The sequence below is a fragment of the Typopeltis vanoorti genome, chromosome 6 (assembly GCF_054136105.1).
Source record: "Typopeltis vanoorti isolate ZY-2024b chromosome 6, IOZ_Tvanoo_1.0, whole genome shotgun sequence".
Taxonomy (NCBI): domain Eukaryota; kingdom Metazoa; phylum Arthropoda; class Arachnida; order Uropygi; family Thelyphonidae; genus Typopeltis; species Typopeltis vanoorti.
The window spans coordinates 86,306,268-86,328,195 of NC_143554.1; the positions used below are offsets into that span (position 1 = coordinate 86,306,268).

The 21,928-nt window shown below is 35.4% G+C and overlaps 1 protein-coding gene across 1 annotated transcript in view; it reads left to right on the top strand.

Moving 5' to 3' along the window:
- The window catches only part of LOC150105665 (putative ATP-dependent RNA helicase DDX23), a 238,942-nt gene that overhangs the window by 126,527 nt on the left and 90,487 nt on the right, over nt 1-21,928 (top strand). Inside the window, exons 9-10 of the mRNA XM_090394985.1 lie at nt 4,871-4,950; nt 20,340-20,565. Of these exons, the coding sequence (XP_090251111.1) occupies nt 4,871-4,950; nt 20,340-20,565 (306 nt within the window). The remainder of the gene's footprint in view (nt 1-4,870; nt 4,951-20,339; nt 20,566-21,928) is intronic.

Consider the following 21,928-nt stretch of genomic DNA (forward strand, 5'->3'; position numbering starts at 1 on the left):
GCTTTCTTCTTTTCCTCTCTAACTTTCTGTGTCCACCATGGAGTTCTGATTTTTCTGTCCTTGCAGACAACCTCATCTCATGCCTCTCTGGCTGAATCAATCAGTGTTTTCTTCAGGGCTTGCCACTGAATCTCCAAGGTTTGATTCCTGTTCTCAAACTCTCATTTTTTCTTCGGTTATGTTTGGGTGTTTTAGTCTGCAGTTCACATCGGAGAGCTTCTCAACTTTTATTCTCTTTAGAACTTTCTTACATGTTCTTCTTTTCAATATGAAATTCAGTTTTATTCTGCTCAAGACTAAATGGTGATCACTTCCAATTTCAAATCCTCTGTACAATCCTGGTGTCTTGCACTAGGGAGAAAACATCACTATCAACAATAGCATAAGTCAATGAGACTTTTCTTATTCCTTGCCTCTACTCTTCATATGAATTTGTGCTCATTTTTATTTTGAAACATTGTGTTAGTAATAACCAGTCCAAGTCCTCATCAGAAATCCAACAGGTATTTGCCATTATTATTAGTTTTACTCTTTTCCCCAAATATTTCTGTATGTTTGACAATCATTTCCTACTCTGCTATTTAGATTCCCAAAAAGGACCAACTTTTCCTTTTCCATTGTGTAAGTTGCTTTCTCTAAAAGCCTCAAAATTCCTCCACTTCTGTGGGACTATAAGCACAAATAAGTCTCATTGCCCAGTTCCCTATTCTGATATTTGCCCACATCACTCTACTTGATATTGCCTGCCATTCAAGAAGATTAGCATCTTATTTAGTGTTGTATATTATAACTATTCCTTTTTCCTGATTATTATTGCCTGAATATAACATTTTGTATTTATTGCTTAGAAAACTCTCACCAGTTTTTATCTTTTTTGTTTCAGTCACCCTCCAGACCCATTATGTCGATCTGGTACTTATCCAATTCCTCAACCAGCTCCATTTCTTATTGGATAAGTATTTATCCAATAAGAAATCTGGTACTTATCCAATTCCTCAGCCAACTCCATTTCTTTGCCATTCAGGCTTCTTATGTTGATAGTACCAATCTTGAACTCTGGTGATGTTGAGTTGGAGTGTGTTTCAGGATTTGGTCTAGTAGCTGACTTTTTGCAGTTTGTCCTGGTTCCCTGGCAAAAACAACAGGGGGCCTTATGTAACCAGGTGACACCTCAACTGACATGAAATTCTGTCATGTTGTACCATTGTTTTTTATATTGCCACCCCATCCTCATTTGTTCAGTATCCAGGTAGATACCTAACAGTGTGCACCACGAGAAGGTAAGGATTGGACGTTAGGTCAGAAGCCCTGGTCGGTTCTCCGCATTCCTGTAAAGGCTATGTGGAGGTTTCCTCCCAGTTATACAGCTTTGATCCTTAAGCACCCGAATATACTTTTTTAAACACTTAAATAACACAAAACAGGAGTATGTAGAAGATTTGAAATAGAAAGTAATTATTGTTTGAAAAGAAAAGTGTGCAAGAACAGTTTAGAAAAAATCAGTTGAGCAGCTTTCAGAAGTGAACTGAGAAAAAAGGTAAAAAAAAATCATAAATCAGAAATAGCCAGTCTCCATAATAGTTTGTCATATTTCTATGTACTTAACAAAGTCTTTCCATTACTTTTGTTTAACTAGTTTATAGTGTTTTGCTTTCTTACATTTTGCCCTATATTCTCTCAGAGTACATATTGACTTACTTGTCAGGAACTTTTGATATGCTTTCTTCTTTTCCTTGATTGCCTCTAACTTCCTGAGTCCATAGATTTCTGACTTTTCTGCCCTTTCAGACAACTTAGAACATGCCTGTCTAGCTGAATTAATCAATTTTTCATCATGGTCCACCACTGAATCTGCAGTGTTCAGTTCTTGTTTTCAAACTCTCATTTTTTCTTGAATAATATTTGTATATTTGAGTTTCTGAGCTCACTTCTGAAAGCTGCTCAACTTTGATTCTTTGTAAACCTTTCTTGTGCACTCTTCTTTTCAATATGATGTTCACTTTTAATGTTATTTATAATGTTATAAATAATGTTATTTAAAAAATAACATTATCGTGCAAAGGAGAGTTGGAAACCAGATAATATGATTGATTTGACATCTTGAAAAGTGAGCCTTACTCCACAGTAATTGCTTCCTTCATGTGTTTGGGAATTTTTTTTCTTTCCTGTTTAATTATTGCTTATATAAATTTATATAAATTCCCTTTTCATTATGAATAATAAAAAAGGAAACACAAAGTACATTTTTAATTTTTCTGAAACTGCAATACTAAAAGTGAATGATCAGAAAGTGTTAAAAACACTGGGAAAAGAATTCTGTTGTGTCACCAAGTGGAAAAAAAGCAAGTAAGATATGCTTTCCAAGAGAAATGGTTCAAGGAATTCAAGTGGTTGTGCTACAGTGTTGCATTTTGTAATGTATGTATCTTCATAAACAATATCCTGGGCCTGTTGACAGAGATCTAAATTACTACAAGATTTTAGAGGACCTTTTAAAGTTGAGAGATTTAGGTTTCTTGAGGCATCCTAATCTCACAAAAAAAAAAAAAAAAAAAATGCTGTGACATAGACTTGGCTAGAAATGACCCACCAGAAAACTTACCTCTAGTTGCTTGTCAAAGAAGGATGGATTCTAAAATATTTGAACATCTCAAGTGCATTTTTAATACAGGCTATTATGTAGCTAAATTCAGTAAACCTTTGACTGATTTCAAAAACTTGATAGGTAGATCCTTCTAAATGAGCATGATGTAGATATGGGTCCAGACATAGTAGTAATACAGTACCAAAATGATGTAAAATGTAAAGAATTTGTGTCAGTTTGATGTCATTGAAAAAGAATTAGTTAACGAAATCAATGAGTCCAGTAAAGTGAGTCTTTTTCTAGATGCTTTTGCAGATATTTCAAATGAGGAGGAACTTAATTTATCTAATTTATATGAGATACACAGATAAAGTGGAAAGAGGCATTTGTTTCCATAATTCTCGAAAACTCAACAGCTGCAGGGTAATTTGATACATCACAGTGAAATGAACAAGCTATTCTTGCCATGGAAAACTGGTAATACGCTAATAGGCATTGGATCAGATAGAGCAGTATGAGAAAACAATGGGCTAGTTGCAAAATTAAAGAGAGCCATGTTAGATCTTATATCAGCTCATTATATTGTACGTGGTTTGAATGTGGCTGTTTTTAATTCTGTTAAAGAAGTTTTCTTTATTTCTGAAATTGAAATGGTAAAAAAAATGACCAAAATAATTGGGATAAGTAGTAGCCATGTTAGAAACCAAAATATTGAAGTTCAAATATCCGCATTCAGTAAGGTGGATGTCTAATAGTGAGAGCACTGACTACACTTGTTAACAACTGCTGTGCAGTGATAATGCATTTGGAGGAAATAAGCAATGGAAAAAGGGATGATGCTTCAACATCAAAAGGTTTGTTAAAGACAATGAAGACATACTCCTTTCAATAAAAATCCATTTTCTCTTAGATTTTCTGTAATTGATTTTTTCGAAAGAAAAAAATCCTGCTACTACAGTACTTTGAATGCTTAAAGAAATGACAAAAGCTCCACAATCTTTTAAAAGGAAATTTTAGATAAAAAGTCTAGGTATATACAGTTGTATTTAGAATAATACTTGTGCAAATGTTGAATGAAAACTAATAGATGAAGAAATAAGGTATTCGATAAAAAGATTTGCTGAAAATGAATAAGAAATTACCCAAACTGTCTTGGTATTTAATACATTTACTTGACTGATGATCTGAAAGATTTTGGATTTATTTTGGATTTTGGAAGTATCTTTAAGAAATTAAGATTTTGGGTAAACATTTCAGCAGATATTTTGATAATAATGAAGAAACAGTTTCAATAAATTTGGTGAATGATTAGCTAGCATAAGTTTAAAGTTGTGGAGAAGCATTTAATGTATAAGACATTTTTGAAGGAACCGTAAGTAATAAGGACAGAGCCATTTCTCTCAAAACTACTTGGAATTGTTGCCATTATACCAGCAAGTACTTCAAAAAAAGAAGGCTGTAATCATATGAATCTAATAAAAGGAAAGTTGAGGTCATCAATAAATCCCTCCACTCTGAAAGATAGTGGCTGGTTAAAAATGGTTCTTATTCAAGAAGTTTTCCATTCATATTTAGTGTTTGATTTTATGGCTCTTCCCCTATCCCCTTTCCTTGTTCCCTACTGCTTGAATAAATGATCTTATTATTTTGAAGGAACTCACATGTTTTGGTCTTCTTTGTTTCAGTAATATCAGTTATGTCGAGTTGGTGTTTCTCCAAATCTTTTACTATCTTCGCTTCTCTTTCATTCCTGCTCTTTTTATATATTAATAATGCCTTTAATTTTTTTCACACTTGTTCCTGTACCCGATTTTTTGGTTTTCACCACAGTTCCTTGATAGAAACATCAGGAGTCTTATCATCAGTCTTATCATCTGTCAGGAGTCTTGATAGAAACATCAGGAGATGTTGTTATAACTTGTATAACAACATGTCAATGCTCATGACATATTGTTAACAGATTTTGTATCATCATAATAATATGTATACTTTCAGCCAGTATAGCATATAGCTTTTGTGGTTAGTCTCAGATTACCAGACCATGCTCAATGAATGAGGATGGGGGGACATTCAGTTCTCTGCATTCTTTACAGGTTATGTGGAGGTCTCCTTGAATGTAGCTTTGACCCCTAAGCAACTCCTAATAATAAAAATGCCAATAATATATTAAACTTCATGGTTGACACTGAGCCTGTCAAAATATATCTGCATTATTTATCAAAATTTGATTATTTATCACTACACTATATCTGAAAGTAGTCTCTTAAAAAAATTTATATTTAACAGTCACAGAAAAAAGAACAATGCAAGTTTTATGGGGAGCTGCTTGAAAAGAGGAGAACAGCTGCAGAGAAAGAACAAGAAGCGTAAGTAATATTCTTTCATTCTTTTCAATACTTTATTTATTCTGTGCTGTAGGATCTCTTTTTATTTACAGCTTTTCCTTTTCAGGATCAAAGGATCGATGTCAAACTATAGTCTGTTAACATCATCATTTGAAAGACCAGAAAGATCCTCTGATATTATGCATAAAATCATAAAATTTAGGAACGAGAGTAAAATCCTTTAGTGAGTACATAAGTCTCTGCATGTCAGTGGGTGTTCAGAAATTCAGTAGGAAGGTTTCCAAAAGTAGATTTTGTAATTGATATAATCTGTCACATTTCTGCTTAAGTGTGCATGATTGCTTATCATACAAATGCATTAATGATCATTTAGAGATGTGTAGAACAGTATCCAGTAATTCCACAACCAGACTAGTTAGACATAACAACCACTTCAAAATCAGAAATTCATTGCTTATTAGACTAAATGGTTTTTAACTGCATGAAGTTAATTCTCTACCAAGTCATCGCTTGCACAAGTGTAAATCTTGTCCTCCTGGCAATTTAATGGTCTTCTTAGATCTAGCAAACAGAAATAATTTTTGTATCATGCATTTTTTAAAGGGACAATCTGAGAATGAAGGTTACCTTGTAAGACTGATAATTTCCCTAATATGCTTGTTGGTTTAGTAAAATCTTCATGAAGGATATTGAGTCTCAGCTTTAAAGGAATTTATAACCATAATAAGAGTGAAATGCATTAGACAAGCTATAATGTGTTTTTTCCGAACCCTAAAAAAGTGCTAATTATTCCATGATTCAATATAATGCGGTTCTACTCAAAGCCTAAAAAAGCATTAAATTTATGCTGATTCAATTTATCGCTGTAATTCCCTTGATACGTATATAATATGTTTATTCCCAAACCTGAACTAATCAGCGAAAGGTTAAAATAAAACAAACTCAATATAAAAGAGCATTTTGCTCGACATTAAAATGCAGGTGCTGAGGCAATTAGAAAAAGGTGAACGTCAAGTTGGCGTTGAAGCTGCTTTAAATTTGTCTACTTCTACTATTCCATTTGGATTGATGATGAAAGCTTCAAAAAACCGTTTAACCCTTCTTCTGGGCGGTAACTCCAATGGTGATTTCAAATTAAAGCCATTGCTTGTGTATCATTCCAAAACACCAAGAGCCATGAAAGGAAAGTTAATATAAAAATAACTTAAAATTAAAGTAAGACTTATTTATTCTTGGTCGTGTGTTCCCCTATTCCTATTTACTATGTGTTAAAATTGATCCCATTTAATGCTGTTTCATTTAGTACTTTGTCTTCTAGGAATGCATCCTGAGCATTAATCAACGTATTACTGTACATCATCATCAGTGGTGTAGAACAACCAAGCATTTCAAAAAGAGACAGAACACAAGGCAAATACAATGATCATTTAACTTATGACAAGTGTAGCATGCTAGAAGGATCATACCAAAGATATATTAATTTTTATATTTATGTAGGATGAGAATCTCCCAAACATATGGGACAGAGGCAATCATTCTGCTTTAGTGAAAATACGGTGTCTGGTCTCTCTACCAGGTTGTAGGAAACATGACTATTAATATTTTAGGTACTCAATTTCTCAGTCATTTTTGATCCACTGCTGAATGAAGTTCTCTATCATGATTTTCCAATTTTCCCAGTCTTCTGCTTCGACCATCCACCTCTTTCCAGTCAGTTTTTCTATTTCATCTGCCCATCTTATTTTTTTTGGGTGTTCTTGTCTTCTCTTTCCAGTTGGTGTCCATTCTGTTACTTTTCTGGTCCATTTATTGTCTGTTCCTCAAGCCAGATGTCCTGCACATCTCCATTTGGATGCTTTTACAATTTTTATTGCATCCGAGACTTTTGTCTGTGATCTGATCCATTCCTTCCTCTTTTTATCCATTAGTATTATTCTTATTATTAGTATTAGACACCACTCCTCAGCACTCTGCTTGAGGAAACTCCATCAATGGGCCCACTACCTGTTTGGGGAGGTGTTTAAGGGCAGCGCAAAGAAATGGTTCTGCCAAAGGACGGAAAAGGCAACGACAACAGCACCAGACTATAGCTTTAGGCAACTGGAACATCTTCTCTCTGACAGGGAAGGAGTTGGAACTGGTTGAGGAAGCCAAGTGCTACCGGCTAGACTTAATTGGGCTTTGACCAAGAGGAGAGACTCTGGAACTGTCGACCTGGGTGAAGGGGTGGAAGCTCTACTACTCTGGTGTGAGCCCGACAATGTCTGCTCAGGTGGGTGTGGGGATACTCAAAAGCCCCTGGCTGTCAGACTGTGTTGTTCAGTGGATCCCATTAGGGAGACAGGTATGTGTGTTAAGGCTCCAGATGGAAAACCATGACTTAGCTGTGGTGCAAGCTTATGCACCTAATCTGGAATCAGAATACTCTGCCTTCCTAGAGGAAGTGGATGCTGCTTTTGACAGGGTGGCAGACATGGAATCAGTCCTGCTAATAAGTGACTTCAATGCACATGTTGGAACAGATGACCAGACGTGGAGGGGTGTGGTTGGGAGGAACGGCAACCCTGACCTTAACGCGAATGGGTTGAAATTATTAGACTTCTGCTGTACTAACAGCTTGTCCATAATGAATACCTTCTTTCAGCACTGAGAATCCATAAGTATACCTGGTACAGGGATACACTTGGACAAAGGTCTCTGATTGACTTCTTTATAGTCTCAGCAGATCTATTTTCCTCAGTGTTGGACTTCGTCTGCACTCTACAGCTTCAGAAGCCAGATGCTACCATCAATGCTGGTAGGCTTAAGCAGCTATACTGCATGAAATGGGAGGCACTGGAAAATGAGGCTGTGAGGAAGAATTTTGCAGATGACATTTCCTCCAGGTTCAAAGAGATTCTTAGGCATACTGCAGATGTTGAGGAGGAGTGGGAGCTGTTCAGAACAGCTGTCACTGCCTCTGCACTCTCATGCTGTGGCAGAAAGCGACTCGGCATGGCAACAGGCAGTGATTAAAGGACACCTTGGTGGAACCAAGAAGTCCAACAAGCTGTCTGGGCAAAAAAGGAGGCCTACCTTACATGGCTTAGGGTTAGGTCACCTGAGATGTGTTTCCGGTATGCTGAGGCAGTAAAGACAGCAAAGCAGAAGGCTTGGGAATCCTTTGGATAAAGATTAGACTCATCCTATTCAAATGCAAACAAATCATGCGGGGCTGACAAGCCTCAACAGAGTCAGAAGCTCTGCAGTTCGGGAAACCCTTAATACTCAACCGCTGCTTCTCCTTGTTGAGAGATCAAAGTATTCTGGCAGACCATCCACTGCCTTTGAGGGAGGAAATTGTGCACAGCAAGGGCAATTAAGGCCTCTGATGGTGCACTTTTAACAACTGAGAAGGATATCCTCCACAGGAATACTTTGAGAGCCTTCTTAACCCAGGTGGACCAGCGGTTGTGGACATCCAAGAGGTGCGGATCGGGGTGATGACTAGTCTCACAGCAGAAGAGGTCCATTTAGCAATAAAATCGCTAAAATCGGGCAAGGCTGCTGGTGATGACAAAATTCAGCCCGAAATGCTAAAAGCCATAAATCGAGATGGTGTTCTCTGACTGACTCGAGTGTGTTAGACTGTTTGGATATCTGGGCGAGCACCAAAGCAATGGCAGACAGGCATAATAATACCAGTCTTCAAGAAGGAAGACCAGAGGGAGTGCAGCAACTATCGTGGCATCTCTCTCTGCTCAGCCTGCCTGGGAAAGTGTACGCTAGGTGCTTTGAAAGAAGGTGCAGGAGCATAGTTGAGTCAGAGTTCCAGGAAGAACAATGTGGATTTCATCCTGGTAGAAGCACAACTGACCAAATCTTCACTTTAAGGCAAGTCTTTGAGAAATCTTAGGAATATGCCAAGAATGGCTACACATGTTTTATAGACTTGGAGAAGGCATATGACCCAGTTCCTCGGGATAAGCTTTGACAAGTAGTACAGGAGTATGGAGAGGATGGCCACCTATTAGCTGCCATCTAGACCTGGTATGAATGCCCAGAGTTTTGTGTCATGGTAAACAGCACAAAGTCAACCTTTCACAGTCTCTGTTGGCCTCTGCCAAGGGTGTGTTCTGTCACCCCTCTTCACAATATTTATAGACTGGATTGATAAGCGCAGCCGAGGCAGTGAGTGTGTCAGAATTGGAAGATGTAGCATTGGACATCTGCTTTTTGCAGATGACCTAGTTCTGCTTAGCTCTTCCACAGATGTCCTCCAGCAGACCCTGGATAGATTTGCAGCTGTTTATGCAGAAGCTGGAATGAAGATCAATGTGGCCAAAACTGAAACATTTGTGGTCTCAAAACAACCATCTCAGTGTACTCTACATGTGAGTGGAGTCCCACTGAGGCAGGTGGAGAAGTTTAAATACCTTGGGTCCATATTCACGAGTGATGGAAAGTGGGACGTAGAGCTAGATACTCAAATTGGCTCAGCAAGTACAATATTGCGGGAGCTTGGCCGTTTGGTAGTATTAAAGCAGGAGTTAAGCCAGAAGGCAAAGCTGACTGTCTTCAATACAGTCTATGTCCCAATCCTCACCTATGGTCATGAGAGTTGGGTAATGACCAAAAGAATGTGGGCACGAATCCAAGCAGCTGAAATGAGGCTCCTTCGAGGGGTTGCGGGGCTGGTAAGACAGAGTCAGAAGCTCTGCAATTCGGGAAACCCTTAATACTCAATCACTGCTTCTCCGTGTTGAGAGATCACAGTTACGTTGGTATTGGCACCTGGTCAGAATGCCACAAGAGAGGCTCCCTCAGCATGCTCTCTTTGCCAAGCCAGAGGGTGGGAGGCCACGTGGAAGGCCAAGGACTCGCTGGATAGATTATATCCAAAACCTTGGGTGGACACATTTGGGAATTCCACCAGAACAGCTGAGCTTGGTGGCGGAGGATCGTGACCATTGGAAGTTCTTCTTGCAGCTGCTGCCTCCACAACCTAATTAGGAAAGGTGGGTCTTGAAGATGTATGTATGTATGTATGTGTATTATTCCTAGGATGATTCTCTTCGTTCTTTTTTCTATCACCAGCATTTACTTTTCTGTTTGTTTAGTTAATGCCTAGGTTTTAGAACCATAGGTGAGTATTGGTAATATACATTGGTTGAATACTTTACTTTTCAGGCTGATGGGTACGTTATTTTTGAAGATGTAATTCAATTTCCCAAATGAATACCAGGCTAACTTCTTCTTTTAATTTTGCTCTGTAGTCCATTTTCAATGTCGAAAAGTGCCCCAAGTACACATAAGAGGAGACTATTTCTATTGGTTCATCATCAAGTTTTGTTTTTGCTCTTAAGTACTTATTGAATATAACTTTTGTTTTTTCTCTGTTTATTTTAAAACCTATCTTCTTGCTAACTATGTTCAGTATATTTATCATTTCCTGTAGGTTTTGTGCTGATTCTGAAATTGAAATGAATACAATATCATCTGCACATCTTAAATTGGTTAATTTTTCACTTTTTATTGTCGTGCCTTTGGAACTCCAGTTACTTTTTTGAATCATCTCCTGAAGTGCTGCTGTAAAAATTTTAGGGGATATAGAATCTCCCTGTCTTATCCCCTTTTGCATAGGAATCTTGTTGCTTTCTATTTGTTGTCTTATAGCTGCTGTTCCATTTTTGTACATTTCTTTTAACAGTTCCACATATTCACTTGGTGTGGATTGATTTTCTAGTTTCTATCATTGCAGAAGTTTTGATGTTCAAAGGCTTTTTCATAATCTATAAATGCTAAACAGAGAGGTTTTTGATATTCTTCTGTTTTTTCCATGATTTGCCTCAGTACACGTATATGGTTGATTGTGCTATATCCTTTTAAGAATCCAGCCTGCTCTACTTGTTGTTTTAAATCCGAAATAGGTGTTATTCTGTTAGTTATTGCTTTTATATACAGAACTGCTAATTGGTCTGTAATTTTTGTTTCTTCTTTATCTTTTTTTTTTTTTTTATAAATTAATGTTAATATTGCATTATTCCAGATTGTATGTATTTTCCTGTTATCAATACATAAGTTGATAAGGTTTGTTAGATGTTTTATTAATTCTTCACCAGAAATCTTTATTAACTCAATTTGGATTTCATCTTCTCCTGGAACTTTTCTATTTTTCATTTGGTATACAGCTTCATGCACTTCTTTATAGGTTATTAGTAGTTCAAAATTATTTTTAATATTGGAGCTATTCCTGTTATTCTATATGGTTTTATCTGATCATCTTTATGAAGTTCTTTGTGAAATTCTTCCAGTCTTTTCATAATTCCTTTTGGATTTCTTGTTACTGGACCATTCTTTTCTTTTATTGCTACTAAGCGTTTGTTTCCAATCATCAGACTTCTTAGAATTTCCATATATTTGTTCTTTTCTATTATTTGTTTTTATTATAATTCTGAGTATTCTATTTTTGAAGTAGAGTTTTTATCTTGTTTCATATCACTTCTTATTTTTTTCACCATGTTAATGGTTACCTGTGAAAGTTTTTCTTTATTCCTTGCTGATCTATTCTTAAAATTATTTGTAGATGTTACTATGATATCTGTTATTGCTTGATTTAGTTATCAACATCCTCTTCAAAAATGTTTACTTTATCTAATTTTTTATTTATAGTATTCCTATATTCTTTTTGTTTTTCAATTATTGTTTTAGGGTCAAGTTTTTTAATTGTATTTACTTATCTCTTTTTTTTTGATTTGATGCAGTATAACTTTAGCTCTTACTAGTCTATGATCACTTCCTATTCTGAACTGATTATGACTGATACATCGTGTATTATATTTTCCTGTTGCAGAGGATATAGTCTATTTTATTTTTGACTTCACCATGTCTTCATGATGTAGAGTACAAATTTTTGTTCTTTGTAAATTCTATTAAGATGTTTCCATTTTCATTTATCTCTCCTAACCCATTACTTTCAATCGTTTCAAATTTGGAAAAGCTATTTTCTAATTTTGCATTAAAATCTCCCATTATGATCAAAAAAATGTTTATTTTTTTATTATTATCTATTGTTTTTTGCATATTCTCATAAAACTCTTCTTTCTCCTCCTCTGAATAAGATTGTGTTGGGACATAAATTTCTACTATTTTTAGCTTGTACCTATTTTTCAATGTGAGTTCGGCAGTTCTATTTGATGCAGAATTTATTTCTTCTATATTTTCTTTTAAGGATTTTTTGATGATAAATCCTACTCCTCCTATTTTTGTATATAATGGTAAAAGTAGTGGCCACTTTTAAGTTGTATAAATTCCTCATCCTTCCTTTAGCTATTATAATATTTTGGGTTGTCCTTTTCTGTTGTTTTTACAGCTTTATCATATAACAAGATCCTCCTTTTCAGGTTTAAGACATTGTTCTTCATTTATCTGGAATGCTGTCTTGTCTAGGAAGTGCCCCTTCTGGCCTTGGACTTTATGACCTTTATTCTCTTTATCTTTCTTTTTATTTCATCATGAGGGATTTTCATCTAATCTCCCTCATTGACCAGAATCAATTTCCTAATTAATTTTAATTAGGAAATTATTAACCTATCTGCCAGGCCAGGTAGTTAATAAGTTCAGGCTGCCTCTAACATGAGGATCAGTCGCCCTTCTAGCCATCTCTAACCTGGGGAACAGACATTACAAAAGATAACTCTTCTGCTTCCATTATCATTGGGGATTATGCCCTCTTTCGCTTCTAGAACCATTGATTATCTTCACTTATAACACTAGGTAGGGACCCATTGCTAGGTACCGTCAGCTGGGTTAGCTGAGCCTAGGATTTTTAACAAGGTGTATCTCCTCTCCCTCCTCTTTTTTTCAACTGGGCTTGGGGCTTGCTTAAGGCAGATTTCTCAACATATTACTGCTGTTCAATAATCTTTTTTCCTTCCACAACCTGTTTATCTAAAGTAAGTTAGATTACATCTGTTTAATAATGGGGTAGAAATATAGGCAAAAGTTTGCATTTTATAGTTGATAAGAGATTAGAAATTTTATTAATTTGAAAATATGCAGGTATCACCTGATACCCATATATTTTACCTATCAGCAAAATATATGGGTCTCATAATCAAAGCATTAATGCTTTGATTATGAGATGCTCCTATTATATAGATGGAGCAGAGCAAATGTTATGGGCTCTGTTAATTAAATATATGATAACTTTGATTTTCTGGGAGGCATGATGCACAATATTTCTTAGCCTCTTCTCAGGTATACCTGCATAAATTATAAATTATACCTGGAACACTCAATAAGGAAGTTCTGTAATTCTCACATTCAGTTTTCTCTTTTTTTATAGATGGGTATTATGAGAGATCTACTTCAGTCATACAGAATTCAACCTTCTGACCTATAGGGATTTTCATTTACACAATGCAGTCACTGTTAAGCTTTTATAACTCCATATTTTGCATTTCTGGTGGAATATCATCTACTGAAGCTGCCTTTTCATATTTCGGTTTTTTTTTAATGGCTTTTTTTTTATCCCATGTGTTGATACATATTCCTGATTGCATTCCTCTTGAATATTTTGACCACCATATATTAATGTAGCTGCTTAGTGGGAACATAAGTGCATGTCGATAATATACTAGTACAAATATTTTGCTTTATGTTTTAGAGATTGTTTACAAGGTGTGCATAACTTAAATAGTCAAGTCTAACATTACTATAGCAAAAATCATTTTTAACAAACTCACTCTTTCTAGCAAATGCGTTTCTGATTAATTGCAGATTATTACACTAGTAAAAAAAGGCCTCAGAGCCCTGTAGTCACACAGCTGTTTTCTAAAGGAAATTCAGTCTAGCAAATTATCCACTTTTAATATTTCTGAGGTCCTTATGAGTTTACTGTTTTTGCTGTACTTCAAGTTCTGTTGTTTTAAATCTAATAGAATTATGTGGGTGGTCTGAAAAGTTCTTGGCCTAACAGTGAAAAAACGAATTATAATTCAAAATTATTTTTATTTTTCAACATAATCTCCCTTAAGTGTAATACATTTATTCCAGCAATGCTCCAGCACCATTATCCCGTCCCTGTAAGTGGTTCTCAGTAAGATCTGCAAAAGAGTTTTAGTTTTGGGAAGAGATAGAAGTCAGAGGGAGCCAAAGCTGGGGAATAGAGTGGATGTTCCAACAATTCATAGTGCAGATCCCTTAATTTTTCCATTGTCAAAACGCCTTTGTGGGCAGGTGCATTGTCCTGATGAAAGATTATTTTTTACTTCTGCAAACTGGGTCTTTTCTGATAAATTTTTTCATCTAGTCTGGTTAAAAGATTGGAATAATATTCCCCGGTTATTGTTTTACCTTTTTTAAGATAATTAATAAACAAAATGCCTTTAGCATCCCAAAACACTGATGTGTTCTTTGGTGCTGATCAACTGGCTTCTATCCACTGTTTTGATTGCTGTTTGGATTCTGGTGTGTACTGGTGAATTCAAGTCTCATCCATAGTAATAAATCGATGCTCAAAATCAGTTTTATTCTTGTTAAAACACTCCAAGCACTATTCAGAGATCTTCATATGAGTGCATTTTTGATCTGCGTGGCACCCATCTTGCACAAAACTTTTTTATTTGCAATTCTTCATGCAAAATATATCCTACACGTTCTTTTCAAATGCCTATAGTCTCAGCAATTTCACGCACTTTGACTCGCCGGTCATCCAATACCATATCGTGCACTGATCAATGATTTCTGGTGTTGTTACACTTTTTGGATGTCCTTCACGGGATCATATTCAAGGCTGATATGGTCGCTTTTAAACTTGGCAGCCCATTTCTTAATTGTCGAAAACTAAGAAGAAGAGTGCCCATAAACTTTTATGAACTTCGAATGAATTTCTTTTGGCGTTGAACCTTCTTTTACAAAGAATTTTATAATCACAATACTCAATTTTATCCATTTCAAGAAAACAAAACTTTTGCTTCCGACAGCTGTGTAACACAAACTACTTGATAGAATGACTTGCAATTTCACATGGATGCTTATGACAGATGTACAAACTTAGAAAAAAAAAATCTTGCCGATAGTGTTGTCATCTGTGGTCGAGGCCGAGAACTTTTCAGACCACCCACGTACAAGAAAAGTCAGTAGAATAGAATGGGGATTTACCTTCTTGCTGTTTTGTTGATTGTACTCAATTTATTATAACGCTACTTACAGTTTAATTGATACATTATGGTGTAGTATGTCCTGTTATTACCTTACTGTATATTTATATTGCATTACTATTTCTTTATAACTGAGAATGTAATAGATATTATCTTTTTCATGCTGTTCTGTTGAACACCTGTAGGGCTGTAAACTGAAATAAATTAATGAAATTTGGTGTGAGGATTTCCACCATGAAATTCTGATTTTTATTATTGATTTTTACTTATTCTATTTTCTCTTTATAATGGTTTATATATGAACCCACAATTCACTTCTGAAAGCTGTTTGACTTTGATTCTTTTTAAAACTTTGGTACATAGTTTTCTTTTCCAATATGATGTTCATTTTCATCCTGCTGAAACTGAATGGCAATTACTTTTTCATATCTGCTGCATACGCTTGTGTCCTGAACCAGCAAAGATATTACTATTAACAATAACATAACCAATATTTTCTTATTCCTTGTATGTTTTCTCCATGTGAATTTATGCTCATTTTTATATTGTAATAGGACATTAGTATTGATTGTTCAGAACAGAAATCCAGCAAATACTTATCATTATTATTAACTGTAATTTTTTTTTCTCCAAATTTTTCCAAAGTGATTCTTACTGAAAATTCTAAATATTTCTGATTAGAAATTATACTTTCAGATTTTTGAGATCTGAAGGCATAATTTATAATAAGAAATCTTTTTAATATTTAGTAAGTAATGAGAACAGTAATGACTATTTTATAGTTTATGGCAGCATACAGAAAATCCAATGAAGATTTCAAGCAGGTGAACTTGGATACCTATTTAAAAAAACAAAGAAACAAACAATGAGCCAGTTCTCTGGTGAACTCACGAAGGAACCGAAACTATAATTTGATACAGGGAATTGTTTGCTACAGCGAATTTCTTTGATGGTTATAGTGTTTTGTTTGGGACTTTGGTAATTTGTTATAATGATTGAAATTCATTATAACTGTGATTGCTTGCAATAGGGAGATTAAACTGTAGTACATAGTATGATTTTTCATATATTTTATATAAATATATTTTGTAGAGTTTCTGACATTTGTGTTAAGTCTTATACATTTAAGTAACATGTACTGGTTTTGTTATACTTTTTTTTTTAATATAATAGCATGAATGTGTCATTATGGGCTGTCACATTTTTGGCATGTCCATACGCGCTATTGCTGCTCAACTGGAGCATCCAGAATCAACGGTTGGTGATGTGATCAACAAATGGAGATGTTCTGGCATCACTAGTGCAGAAAAACTGCCAGTGAAACTGCTGAAAATGTCTGACAGGACAGGAGGGTGTTAAAACGGATGGCATGCAAAAACTGGCTACAGTCAGCACAGACTATCTGTGGATGAGTTCCAGAGTAGCAGTAACACCATGGTGAGCTCTAATACCATACGAAAAGAACTCCTTTTACTGAGTTTCCATGTAAGAGCAGCAGCAGCACACAAGCCGAACATCAAACAAGGAAGCTCATCTCGCCTGGTGCAAAGCGCATGTGAACTGGAAAAAGTTACTTTGGAGCGATGAGTCAAAGTTCACCTGTTCCCAGTCTGATGGCAGGGTTTAGGTGTGGAGTAGGCCTGGTGAATGCTTGTTACTGCAGTGTATTCCCACAGTAAAGTTTGGTAGTGGAGGAGTAATGGTGTGGGGTGCATTCAGCTGGTTTGGAGTGGGACCACTGGTTGTTGTCTGTGGTTCCACAAAGGCAGCTCAGTACAATATTCTAGATAATCAGGTGCTGCCTACACTGTGGAGTTTTTATGGAAGGGACCTGTGTTACTATCAAGACGACAATGCTCTACAAAGCTGCAGCTGTTATGGAATGGTATGAAGAGATGGTGTTAAATGACTGCTCTGGCCTACGCAGAATCCTGATCACAATCCCATTGAACACCTGTGAGACAAATTGGAGCGGCAGTTGAAGTCCAGAGCAGCATGTCCTCAATCTGTCGCTGAACTCAATACTGTTCTCAGTAGGATGAATGGAGACAAATTCCACCTGATGTCTGATGCACATTGGTGGTATCGATTGTAAATTGCTCAAGTGTCTGGACAGTTATTGGTAGATAGTGCATATATATATATGTTAAAGATACCAAGCTATTTTAAACCTGGTTTTACTCCATTTCCCAAGTAAGTAAACAGACAGATAAGTCAAGTTTGCGCCTGCAAGTGTTGCAGGTCTAGCTGACCCTGCATCTAGTGCAAGACCAAGGCAACTCATGGTAAAAGTAGAATTAGCTCTGATCACTAATCTTAATATTAACCCTTAATGCAAAGCACATCTCCTGGAGGAGATGTATGATGCTTTGTATTAAAGACAAAGCATCATACTTCGGTTTTGACTTTTATTGAGGTCTCATCAGTGGGAGCCAGGCTAGAAATACCAAGATTTTAGTAATACAGAGCTTATAAGTATTTTACCAGAACAAGTTACCATAAGGTGTTTTAACCTTATTAAATAAAACTGGTAATTAGTTTACGGAATTAACAATGCATATAAAGTATATTAATTAAAGGTAACTTTAATGAATAACTTCTATATTTCAGCAACGTCACATTGCCATCTTCAGGAACATAAAGATATGGTATGTTCACGCAGGCACTAACACAAAGCAAATGAGGAGGAAAGCAAGAAACTAATATTGTTCCTAAAGTCCTAATGGTGCCCTCTGGCGGGCTAATTTGGTAGTCTTGGCAGTTGGGCTGAAGTTCTCATAATGTAAGTCTCCCAAATTTGGGGTGGTTTCATGCACCCAAATTTGTTGAGGTTAGGAACGTTTTTTAGAGCTGCTGAAGATTCTTTGAATAATCTTTCGTATTTAAACTTGCTGCGATGAATTATTTTTGTTTTCTTCCAACGAATTTTATGGTGGGTATCTAAGGCATGGTCTGCCAGCCCAGAGCGGCTGTCTTATTAAATAAAAATCTCAGGAGGAGATATAAATGTAGAAAGTATTTTACCTTGGGTATAATAAATGTTGACTTGCAAACTTGACTTATCTGTCTGTTTGCTTACTTGGGAAATGGAGTAAAACCAGGTTTAAAATAGTTTGGTATCTTTAACATTTATTATACCCAAGGTAAAATACTTTCTACACACACACACACACACACACACACATATATATATGCACTAATTATTGGTAGCATTTCAGAGTCACTATTTTCCAAAATGCAAAATGTTTTTGGATCATCATTCTGATTAAAATTGGGTTGATTATGAAGAGTTTCATAACATTCTTTGAAGAGTCACTTGAATTTGAAAGAACTTGTGTGAAGAATTTTTGTGTTATCTCATAGGATACTGTGACTAGTAGAAACTGTTTTGTAAGACCAGATTTGCTTTACATAATGTGTGTTTTTTGTACTCAATGACTTCATTATAAACAGCTGTTTCTGCAAGGGAAATTTTGAAAGATGTTATGACAAATGTGTTTAATTACATATGTTTAGTGTTGCAATAAAATCTCTTTTTGTTTAATCGCATGCAGTATAGTGTCTGCTGGAGTGGCACTTCATAATGATTTCATTATGAAGTGTCATTCCAGTTGTCTCTAATTACACTAATTGTGTGTGTGTACTCTGTTTAGTGATACAATAAAACTACTTGTTTTTTTTGCATCTGTTGGAGATGGGATATTTTTCATGCTGTAGGAAGATTTTTATTCCAATTTTTTAAAAGAACAGATGTAGTAAGTAAAAATACATCTATTCCTGAATAAAAATGAATCCTTGCATGTATTATAAGAAGTGGACTGTGTCCGTTTATCTCCAGAAAAAGACTATTATATGTGAAATATCTATTATTAATAAAACAGAAGAGCTACTCACAAAAAGAAAAAGTTATGTAATGAACTTAGGATTCAATTCACAAAAGAGTGGATTATTCCAGTGATGATTGGAAATTATTTATCTACATGTTATTGTGTAAAAAGTGTATACTGATCATCATTAAATAAAAGAAAATTCTTAGAAAACCAAGTGAAATATAAATAAATCATAGAGATAAATACACATAACAAGCACAAGAAATTTTACAAGATTATTTGCTGCTCCATGAACCCACATATATTTCTGCCATGCCTAGGTGAATCATCTAATCATCATTACTAGCTCATTTGATTAGCCCCTCCCTATGTTAATGTGCTACCAAATGTATACAGATGCTGCTTATTATTGTTATTTAGATTTTGCAAATAAATCTCTTTCACTCTCCTCATAATTTATTTATTTTTACTTATATGTGTGGCCTAAATGCACACACATCTAGAGTTTATAAGATCACATGTTATTCACTCCACCCTACAACTTATAGGACACACACATCACAGATGTTAATTATTATTAATAATTTGTTTGGCAGTAATGAAAGTATTTTTATTCACATCTGTAATTTCTCTCCCTTATATTTCCCATTCTCGCATGGCTTAATGATGGTTCGCATATTTAAACCTTGAAGTAATTCAAATGATACCAACCAAACATAGCGTTCTCCTTAACTATGGTTTTCCAATATATCCTTGAACAAACACACGAGTCTCCCCCCCCCCCCCCACACACACAGAGATTTGGTCACAATCAAAGAACCATCATGACATCTGCTGCATCTGCCAATAAGCAAGTATGCATTTGCTGCGGCATGGTGTTTTTTCTCACTCTGGCAGTTAGTATGCTAGTGAGAGTGTTCCAATTGCCCAGACACAAATGGGCTAATTATAAGAACTTAGATTGTATTGACTTTTGAGTTTACAGCATACAGTTACATGGTATGTTTATGTATTGTGCAGGCATATTGTTAATTTATAGAATTGGATTATACTTGGCCCAAATGTGCCATTAAAGTGCTGTGTTATTTGCTTTTATAAGTCTTTTTACTTTGTATATTTACAGAAAGTAATTTCCATTGGCATAAAATTATTTTTAGTTCTTGAGAAGAGAAACATCAGATCTGACTGACTATAACATGTTCCATGATCAGGTTCTTGCACTTCATATGAAGAAAAATGATTTATAAGTTTTGAAACAGTGTGCATTAGTAACAAAGAACTATATCAATGACCAGCATCTGTTTTTTTTTTTTCCCTGCAGCTAATCACTTGCACTGTACTTATATTCTTATCGCAGTCATATTGTATTACATATGATAATTGAAAAGTTAACATTATTTAAATTACACTTTTATTGTCTGTTTTTCTTATTTTATAGGATGCGTTTGAGAAAGTTAAAAAAGAAAGAAGATAAACAAAAATGGGATGATCGTCACTGGACTCAAAAATCTATGGAAGAGATGACAGAAAGAGATTGGAGAATATTTAGAGAAGATTTTAACATTGCCATCAAAGGTGGTAGGATTCCCAATCCTGTAAGATACTGGAAAGAATCTGGTCTTCCAAGAGTTATTTTGGAAATTATTGACCAGTTGGGATACACGGTATGAGAATTGAAGAATTATTAATTTAATTTATAAATTTGCTTAAAAGTTAAATTCCTTTGACTCTCACTATAGTAAATACCGTTATAACAACCTCATCACTATAACAAGCTACTGAAAAGGTCTAACAAAAGCTCTGAGCATAGTACTATAAATATATTTGTTGCTATAGTGAACATAAATTCACTATAGCAACAAACTGTTTCTTTGGGCTTAATGCGTTTGCTATATTAAGTGCTGATTGTATCCTAATTGATTCACTGCATAGAAATTTTCTTTAAGTAGTACAGTAAGTCAGTTGTCTGAATATTACCATAAGTATTTATTCCATTTTCAAAATTCATGTATGTTACTTAAATATTTGAAATGTGGAAATGTAGAGCTTTACTCCAAACATGAATGATAGTGACACAAATTTCTGGCATTAGTATACATCATCTGCAACACCTTCTTCATTCTACAACCTCCCTTAAAGCTTGTGTTGATTATCCAACTAACATTAAAAATTTGAGCAAGTTGGTCTACATTCAGCATCACATGATCACCCTCCCACTAACTCATGGATTGCCTGGACCTGCACTCACCTGCATTCCTCCCTAAACATTGTAGTTTCCTGACTATACTTTCAAACACTTCCTGAACAATATTTTCTCAAGACATCTAACTCCAAATCTATTCAAATGCAAACCATTTGCTTTTCTTTTGCTTCTGTGCTATGTTATCCACCTACCAGGCATTTCTTCAACCATTCTAATCTCTTGTTTTTTTTTCTGTGGAGAACTCTATGTAAGTGCACTCTCTCTCTCTTTCACATTATCATCTGATCATGCTCTTTTCTTCATATTTGCTATCACTCATACCACACACACACGCACACACACCCTTGCTCACTTCCAACACTTTACTTGCAACAACAACCTTGCTATGATTCACACTCATATTTATTATCTTTCATCATTCAGTTATTGCTGTCGTTCTTTTTGCTCCTCATATTTTGGGCACTTCCGACACACACACACACACACACACATGCCAGTTTCAGTTTCCTTCCACAAATCTCTCACCCTGCTAAGTGAATACATTTCATATATATGCTGCACTGAATAAAATCATGCATATTGAAATCATCCCCCATTTGTGCCATGATGTAATACAGTATACTTATCACAAAAATAATAGCTCTTAAAACCGCACAAACAAGATAAACACTCATAAATATAATAATCCAGAAAAAAAAAATCAATTACGGTTAATTATTTTCTAAAACAACTTATCTAAAAAACAACTCAACTCAACCAAAGACTAGAGACCGCAGATATGAGAGTCCTGAGAAAGATTAGAGGCGTGAACAGATGGCATCAAT